Here is a 9047-nt window from a genome sequence, read left to right as displayed (position 1 = left end):
AAACCTAGTTCTCGGCTTGTTGCCAAGACCGGCGATGGCGGCACTCATTTTTGTCGTTACCTTCTTGAATGCATCACCATGGAGCTTCAGACCTCTATCTACTAGTTCCGGGGGAAACCCTAGATCAGCAGTTCGGATGACGGCGACACTTTGGTGTCATTCCCCCCTTGGGGGCGTCATTCTTGGACGTGTATACGGGCTTGAGGGACCAGTGGACGGCTTATTTGATGGGGTGGTGCTTCATCTTACACATTGATGACGCGGATCTCGGCGGCGTGGAGCAGTGGAGACTCGGCGTCCGATGCATGGAGATGGACTCGCACGGGAGGAGGGCGTTGTCTGGTGTCATGGTGGCCTCGATGGCAGAGAGGCCTGACAAGGTCGGTGTGTTAGTTTCTGCACAAGGTTGGTGCATTAGTTTCTGCTCTGAAGAAGGATTGATGGAAGACGGCGGCGACGACACATGATAGTGCGTCGGATCGGTTTGTACCCCAAACCCACTATGTGGCTTGGTTCGGGCCTCCGGCTTTAGATGTTAGGCTTTGGTGCGATTTTTGTTTGGTATTAGGTCCGGACTATCGGCACCCCTTCATTAAGTGGATAGGAGTAGCGATAGTTGTTGCTAAGATGGTGGCTTTAGACTACATGATATACTACTTTGTAAGGTCTTTATGAATAATTAATAAAAATAACTGCATGCATCGTCCAGATGTAGAGGCCAGGGATAATCCTCCTTTTCTAAAAAACGAAACGATAAGAACATTATATTCCAACAGTGCGCAATCCCACTCTTCAACATCGAATGCAACATCAACGTCGGCTTACTTTGCAAGGCCAGCCGCCCCTGTTACAGTTGCTAAATACTACTAACGCTGCACGCGCCAACAGTAAACTCAGCGCACTACAGGCTTACAAACGTGTGCGAGGTTTGTGCTTCAAGTGTGGGGAGCCATAGGGCAAGAATCACACTTGTCTCCAAACAGTTCAGATTCACATTATTGAGGAGCTACTGGCCATGTCTGGTTCTGACGATGTGCTCGGTAACAGTACTGCTAACCAAGCTGGACCAATTGAATCTACCCTCTGCTTCTCGCCCACACAATAGATGAACTCCAACAAGTATCTTTCGTCTTTTGGGGATGATTAGGGTGTGCTACATATCAACCCAGGTAGATGGCGTCTCAGCAATTGCCCGATGTATCGAGTCCATCCTAGTCCGCGATTTTGGTGCTAATTGGGACATTGTAGCAAGACTTCTTCTTGACAAGTTGGTGGTGGCAACTCTGCAAGTTTCATTTTTTATGGTGCTCTTCGAGTACCCGCCATTGATTTCTGGGATGAAAATCTCCTAAGTCCGACCTTCATTGGTTGTACTTGGCAGTAGCGGCATGCGCTCCCTTGTTGAAGAGATGATCTGGAGTTTGCTAGGACTTTCTCCCTTGGGTGAAAACCAATTATCTGACTTGTATTGTTGGATCCGGCGAGAATGAGGTTCATGCACCATTACCGTCCTGAAGGCGTCGATGCTGGGGACCTTCTGGTACTCTTGATGCTGCATATGACAGTGGTAGTTGTTGATGTTGTGTTGCAACGGGTTATTCACATCACCTTGACCTTTTCAAGTCTTTTTTTATTTTGTTTGTAGCTATGTGCATCCTCGATATCGCAGCTATGTGCATCCTCGATATCGCAACCAGCTCTGGATATCATGTTTCTTGCAGAGGTTGAATGTAATTGGCATCAATATATTACTGCTCTTTATCAAAAAAAAATCAGTGGCTTTGTTTGTTAGGGCGCGGGCGGCTAAAACATAAAGCTCGACGAGTAGCGCATAGTTGATTTGTGCCGGTCATGCTACTCCCTCCGTCTAAATATATGGTTTTTTTAGATTTGAATATGGACTATATACAGATGAATATGCATGTATTTTAGAGTGTAGATTTATTTATTTTGCTTTGTATGTATTTTATAATAGAATCTCTAAAAAAGACTTATTTTCAGAAATGGAGGGAGTACTTTGTTGGATGTAAAAATAAAGTAATGATAATTTGGTGACCTGCAATTGTGGAACGAGCTCCGTAGACCGTAAAAGATTCAGGGCCTCTTTGATTCACAGGATTACAAAAACACTGGAATAGAAAGAATACATGAAATCTATAGGGTTGCAGTTGTAAAACAGAGGATTGAAAAACAGTGAAAAGTATAGGAATATGAAACAAATGAAACGTTTGAAATGCAGGAACTGAAATCAAAGGAATGCATTATTTAGTAGAGAAACCATGCGCTGGTATGCAACTTTGTCCCTCTTGCCTCGGTCTTTGTGTAAAAAAGAGGTCTGACTCAATGTTTCACTTCATGCGAAATCACAGGAAACCAACAGTGTTTCTCTGGATTGCAACAGTATTCCTCCATACTTGTTCCTGCAAATCAAACATCGCTACAGTAGCAAATCCTATGGAATGAGAATTCCTGCGTTTTTCCTATGAAAAATCCTTCAAATCAAAGGAGGCCTCACATTTTTTAGGGAGAGTAAAGATTCACACTTTTGTAGGAAAAGTAAAGATACACATTCTATGTAGACTTGTGAATCTTCCGGAGAGAACAATAGAACAGGATACCGACAGACAGGTCAGCCATCCTATACGTACTGAATCTCTTGGAGGAAACACTGAAACTGAAAGCCGACGGCCAGCAATCCAGCATGCATGCATGCCCTGATCCGGCAGATGCAGAGAACCATGGACTTTTCAGCTGCCTACTACACGTATAGTATAATTTCTAGCAAAACGACGGTGCGTCGGGTCGTGGACCGTTGCAGAGCGAGGAGGACGCTGTTCTTTCAGCAGCTGGTTTTCTCGGTCGCCCCGGTTTTCCCTCACCAAGTCAGCCCTCTCGGGCCTCATCGCCGGTTTTTTACTCTGTTTCGGCTGCCGTTGACCTCCAGCCCCTTGGCCACGCCGCCACGGTTTCCATATACCACACGGGGCCGAGGTTTGAAACCAGCGGAGTCGCGCGCAGCGCTGCAGGCAGGCGAACGGAGGCTGGACACCCCTGTTTCGGCCGCCTTGTCCAAGCAAAACAATGCAACTTCTTTCCCTACTTGCACTCCAAGCATACCCTTAATTACTCGCCGATTCCTCCAGAACCAGGACTATATATACACGGCTCGCCTCGCCTTCGTTCCTCACCAAAATCTACAGCCAACGAACTGCAGAGCAGAAACAGCGACAGAGATCCGTCTTCTTCCTCTTCGAGTTCTTGGAGCTTGCGACCGACAGGGACGGGGATGGCGACCGCCGGGAAGGTGATCAAGTGCAAAGGTTTGTTTGTTTCTGACAGAGCAGCTAGTTTCATCTGATTTTGATTTGATTGACGCTGGAGGGTGGAGATCTAAATTGCATGGTTGATTGCAGCGGCGGTGGCATGGGAGGCCGGGAAGCCGCTGTCGATCGAGGAGGTGGAGGTGGCGCCGCCGCAGGCCATGGAGGTGCGCGTCAAGATCCTTTACACCGCCCTCTGCCACACCGACGTCTACTTCTGGGAAGCCAAGGTATCCACACAAACACACAATTGCATCTCGTAGTCAGGACGGGTATGGTGACGAAGACACGTGGATCAATGGATAGATAATTAACTTGCCATGTTCTGCTTGGGTTTGTTTGTGCAGGGGCAAACTCCGGTTTTCCCTAGGATCTTGGGCCATGAAGCTGGAGGGTATGCATCCTCTCTGTCTCTGTCTTATTCTGTTTCATCTTTGTTGCTTGGAGGAATCTTGAATCCTAAATCATAGTTTATTCATGTTGGCTTTCTAGTTTTAGTCAGAGTGAATCCTGATCTGTCAGTGCTACTAGATTGACAACTATATACAGCAAGTGCCCGTATTTTATTGCCATGGGATAAAGCATATGAAGAATCACGACACAACACTGATCATTATTTATTCACACTAGCTTCTAATTATAGTCATCCTGATTCCTTAACACTGATCTGTCAGTGGTATTAGATTGATACCTACATACAGCAAGTGTGCATATCTTATTGCCATGGGATAAAACATACTATGAAGAATCATGTTTAAACGTCATCCATGACGCAAGCTCACACTGTAAAGTGCTTTGGACAATCATATGGTTTTGGACTAGTTAATTTTGTCAGCTGCCGACCTCCTCATTATATCTTTACCACGTTTTTGTCAGCTGCCGACCTCCTCGTTATATCTTTACCACGTTTATAATCAAAGATTCCTTGGCAGTTGTCAATTTTATTAAAGTGGACCTTTTCTGCATTTTATTGAATGATGAGTATTATGTTTGCTTTTTGTAGTTTATCTTTTCTGCTAACTTTACTGACTTGCTTCTTGTTGCAGCATTGTTGAAAGCGTCGGAGAGGGTGTTACCGAACTCGTGCCGGGTGACCATGTCCTCCCGGTGTTCACTGGCGAGTGCAAGGACTGTGCCCACTGCAAGTCAGAGGAGAGCAACCTCTGTGACCTCCTCAGGATCAACGTGGATCGTGGCGTGATGATCGGTGATGGGGAGTCTCGCTTCACCATCAATGGGAAACCGATCTTCCACTTCGTCGGGACCTCCACCTTCAGCGAGTACACCGTGATCCATGTCGGGTGCCTCGCCAAGATCAACCCAGAGGCGCCCCTTGACAAAGTTTGTGTTCTCAGCTGTGGTATCTCAACTGGTAAGAGATGGCTCCTCATGCCATTGTTTCCAAATGAAACACAATGTTCAGGGTGACTCCTTTTAGTTGCTGAATTGTCATTTCCTGCAGGACTTGGTGCTACCCTCAATGTTGCGAAACCGAAAAAGGGTTCGACGGTGGCCATTTTCGGTCTTGGAGCTGTAGGCCTTGCTGTGAGTGACGTTCCAAGTTGTTTTTGTTGTACGACATTTTTTTGCAGGCTGCAGAGAATTATGTACTACATCCATGACTAATTACTGTGTGCTTCTCGCATGATCAGGCCATGGAAGGGGCCAAGATGTCTGGGGCATCAAGGATCATTGGTGTGGATTTGAACCCTGCAAAATACGAACAAGGTACGATCTGCCTCAGAGAAACCAAGGATATCTTAGAATATTTTTTTGGATGGAACACTGAACATCATGCACATTATTTTCCAGCCAAGAAATTTGGATGCACTGACTTTGTGAACCCAAAGGACCACACCAAGCCCGTGCAAGAGGTATGTTCATGCCCCTCAGTACACTGCCTGTGCCATAAAAGTATAAAACTCACTGTTCAATGTTGCTCTCCAGGTGCTTGTCGAGATGACCAATGGTGGAGTCGACCGCGCAGTTGAGTGCACTGGCCACATCGACGCCATGATCGCCGCCTTCGAATGTGTCCATGATGTACGTAGCTCTCAATATACCTATATATAGTCTCTACTCCAATGATAATTATTTGAAATCTATTTTTAGAGTTTAGACTGAATGATGATAATTATTTGAAATCTATTTTTAGAGTTTAGACTGAATGATGAAATCTTCTGTATGCAGGGGTGGGGCGTGGCGGTGCTGGTGGGCGTCCCGCACAAGGAGGCGGTGTTCAAGACAAGCCCGATGAACTTGCTCAACGAGAGGACCCTGAAGGGCACCTTCTTCGGCAACTACAAGCCGCGGACCGACCTCCCGGAAGTCGTGGAGATGTACATGAGGAAGGAGCTGGACGTGGAGAAGTTCATCACCCACAGCGTGCCCTTCTCGCAGATCAACACGGCGTTCGACCTCATGCTCAAGGGGGAGGGCCTGCGTTGCGTCATGAGGATGGACGAGTAGATGGTCTCTTATTCATCGTGTGTCTCTTTGTTTTAGTGTTCACGGTTTGGTCTTTGGTTTCATTGCGTCTGTCGGCAGCTTTCAGTTAGCATGTAAATTACTATTAATAAGTGTGGCACAATAGCGTGCAATTTCTGTGTTAATATTGGCGTCTTCCGTTGCAAATCAGTTCTTCTATTTTCTCTTCATTCTTGAATGCAGAAAGCTTTAGATTTAAACTGTTTACTTACATAAATGACACAGAAATAGATTTGAAGATACAAATATACTATTATTATGATGATCTCAAGCAGTATACTATCAAATTTCAACTTTACAAATTTTCCTGCGACCAAATAAGTCGCTGTTCTTGACAGCCCTTCCATCAGGGAAGATGGTTTGGATAGTGCCGGAGTGATTCTAGGCGTCAACAAGGGTGCGTCCTCTTTGCATGAAGTAAAGCCAATGAGTAGTAACTCAACTTGCCGAAATACCTTGGAGTTTTTTTTATAATTACAAAAAAAGTCAAAAAAAAAGTTCATAAGTTTTTTTAAATAAACTTGACTTTCTTTTGCACTAGCATATAATTTTCCGCCAACAAAAATCCAGCGTCGACTTCAGAGCAGAAAAAGCAGAAAAATTGGAAGTTTTTTTTGGCTTGAAGTCAACGATGGGTTTTATTGGCGAAAAATTACATAGTAGTAGTGCAAAAGGAAGTCTGAAAAACTTCTGAACTTTTTTGACTGTTTTTGTTAAAAATAAATCCAATTCCTGGGTGGAACCAAACGTCCGTGCCCCTCAACTTGCACGCTATACTCAAAGAGCTCTTTTATGGTAGGGACAAATGAATATTAACCATCGCTCCAACTTGATCTAATGTGCTACATCTTCCGATGCTAGTAGGCAATAGTAGTACCCTAGTAGAAATATAAAGAGTGAAGTGCTTCATAGGTCCTCAAACATTTTCCAGGATCCTCGAACTATGAAAATCGGCATTCATGTCCTCGAAATGTAGCAAGTGTGTCATCTAAGTCCAAAAGTTGCACAACGCCATCTGACCAGCCAACTGATGCTGTTGAACCATGACACGTCGGATAGGGGGACATTCGTACATATTGCCATATTGGACCTAGGTGGCTCGGTTCATCCAAATATGTAAGTCTCCCTTGTTTTTAAGCTTTAACTCTAATCCTGATTTGTCTAACAAAATATGAGTTAACTTTTTTCAACAATCATCGGGGAGAGAGCCAAAATGTATTACTAAGCCACTCGGTGGCAAGCGTTGCAATAGAGTGCTAGAGCACGAGAAGGTAATGTTGTGGTGGAAACCATCTTTTGAGTAGCATCCTTAAATAAAAAAAAACTAAAAAGTGAAGTCAAAGATAATGTTTCTAATAGTTACAATGGGAGAGTGCACTACATTGCGGAAGACCAGGGCATTGTGAGAACTGAGAATCCCCAATTCTTCATAGAATGGAGAGCGCCATGGATGGCCAGACATCGGCGTCGAGCCTCGACGGCGTTTGGACATCCCATGGTCGATGGAGAAGGGTGCAAGGTATAACGCCCTCGATGCGGCTATATCTCCTACGTGTCGAACCACGACTTAGAGGCATACCCGCATTGAAAGCAATGTCGTAAGTAAGGTAATCTTCACAGCAACCCATGTAAATAGATAAAAGGAGAAAAGGTATATAGTTGGCTTACAATCGCCACTTCACACAATACATGAGTAAAGCATTACATCAACCAGATACAATCAAGGTCCGACTACGGAACCAAAATAAAAGAAGACTACCCCAAATGCTACACAGATCCCCGATCGACCCCAATTGGGCTCCACTACTGATCAACTAGAACGAAACAACATAAAGGGCAAGATCTCCATCGAGCTCCTCCTTGAGCTTGGTTGCGTCACCTACTTCGTAACATCGGCACACTCAGATGAGCAATCTCGTTCTCAGGGCACACTCAGATGAGCAATCCGTACAACTAAAACCAGCCCTCGAGTTTCCCCGAGGTGGCGTTGCAAGGGGCTCTAGTTGGACCAACACTCAGAGGAGCACTGGCCCGGGGGGGGGGGGTTAAAATAATGATGACCCTTGAGTCTGCAGAACCCAAGGGAAAGAAAAGGCTAGGTGGCGAATGGTAAAAGCAATGTTGGGCATTGCTGGAGGAGTTTTATTCAAGGCGAACTGTCAAGGGGTTCCCATTATAACCCAACCGCGTAAGGAACGCAGAATCCGGAACATAACATCGATATGACGGAAACTAGGACGGCAAGAGTGGAACAAAACACTAGGCATAAGGACGAGCCTTCCACCCTTTACCAAGTATATAGATGCATTAATTAAATAAGAGATATTGTGATATCCCAACAAAATATCCATGTTCCAACAAGGAACAAACTCCAATATTCACCTGCAACTAATAACGCTATAAGAGGGGCTGAGCAAAGCGGTAACATAGCCAAACAATGGTTTGCTAGGACAAGGTGGGTTAGAGGCTTGACATGGCAATATGGGAGGCATGATAAAGCATGTGGTAGGTATCGCAGCATAGGCATAACAATAGAGCGAGCAACTAGCAAGCAAAGATAGAAGTGATTTCAAGGGTATGGTCATCTTGCCTGAAATCCCGCAAGGAAGAAGAACGAGTCCATGAAGAAGAAACAAACGAACGTAGTCGAACGGGTCCTCACAAACGCGACGTTATCGGAACTAACCCGAAGAAGCAACACCGGAAAGAAGCAAACAACAAAGTAAACAACCATCACATAACCATGGCATGATGCGCAAGCAAGTATGATGCATGTCCGGTTTAAAATGGGCATGGCATGGCAAAGTGCACAAACAATACTACATATTAAGTGGAGCTCAATATGCAACGAGTTGCATATTGACGGAACACCACATGACTTATTTAGTTCGATCTCGTTTATGTACTCAACAATATTAAATGTTGTTAAACATGGCAAGAGATGAAACATGAGTAGAATACACAGTTAGGCATTTTAAATGAGGCCGGAAACAACAACAACAACAATTCCGGTAAATCCCCATATGTCAAATAGCAACATTAAAGCAAGCAACAATTTAAACATTTTTAGAAGTTATTATCATGATGTGGATGACATGTTCAAGTGTTATGCAATATGTATGAAAATATTGATAAGAGCATATTATGAAGCATTTGTCATCGTGGCGGAAAAGAAAGGGGTGCCACGGCGACGATAACGAAACGGTGCCACAGCAACGTTCCAGTTCCGACAACTCATTG

General features: G+C 44.7%; 1 protein-coding gene across 1 annotated transcript; it reads left to right on the top strand.

Moving 5' to 3' along the window:
• Positions 1-3074: 3074 nt before the first annotated feature.
• On the top strand, positions 3075-5977 carry LOC119286351 (alcohol dehydrogenase 3-like). Its single transcript, XM_037565727.1, has 9 exons — positions 3075-3320; positions 3414-3550; positions 3668-3714; positions 4367-4692; positions 4783-4865; positions 4973-5048; positions 5133-5194; positions 5268-5363; positions 5511-5977. Exons 1-9 carry the CDS (start codon positions 3287-3289, stop codon positions 5787-5789), a joined length of 1140 nt encoding a protein of 379 aa, XP_037421624.1. The 5' UTR covers positions 3075-3286; the 3' UTR covers positions 5790-5977.
• Positions 5978-9047: the final 3070 nt, after the last annotated feature.

The sequence above is a fragment of the Triticum dicoccoides genome, chromosome 4A, assembly GCF_002162155.2.
Source record: "Triticum dicoccoides isolate Atlit2015 ecotype Zavitan chromosome 4A, WEW_v2.0, whole genome shotgun sequence".
Classification (NCBI taxonomy): domain Eukaryota; kingdom Viridiplantae; phylum Streptophyta; class Magnoliopsida; order Poales; family Poaceae; genus Triticum; species Triticum dicoccoides.
The sequence above is the reverse complement of the archived record's forward strand: the minus strand, read 5'-3'. Positions and strand labels throughout refer to the sequence as shown.

Bases quoted from the DNA above. Each gene is read 5' to 3' on its own strand.
- LOC119286351 (XM_037565727.1), top strand. From the start codon at position 3,287: ATGGCGACCGCCGGGAAGGTGATCAAGTGCAAAG. The intron at 3,551-3,667 runs GTATCCACACAA...TTGTTTGTGCAG, and splicing joins TCTACTTCTGGGAAGCCAAG to GGGCAAACTCCGGTTTTCCC. The intron at 3,715-4,366 runs GTATGCATCCTC...TTCTTGTTGCAG, and splicing joins TTGGGCCATGAAGCTGGAGG to CATTGTTGAAAGCGTCGGAG.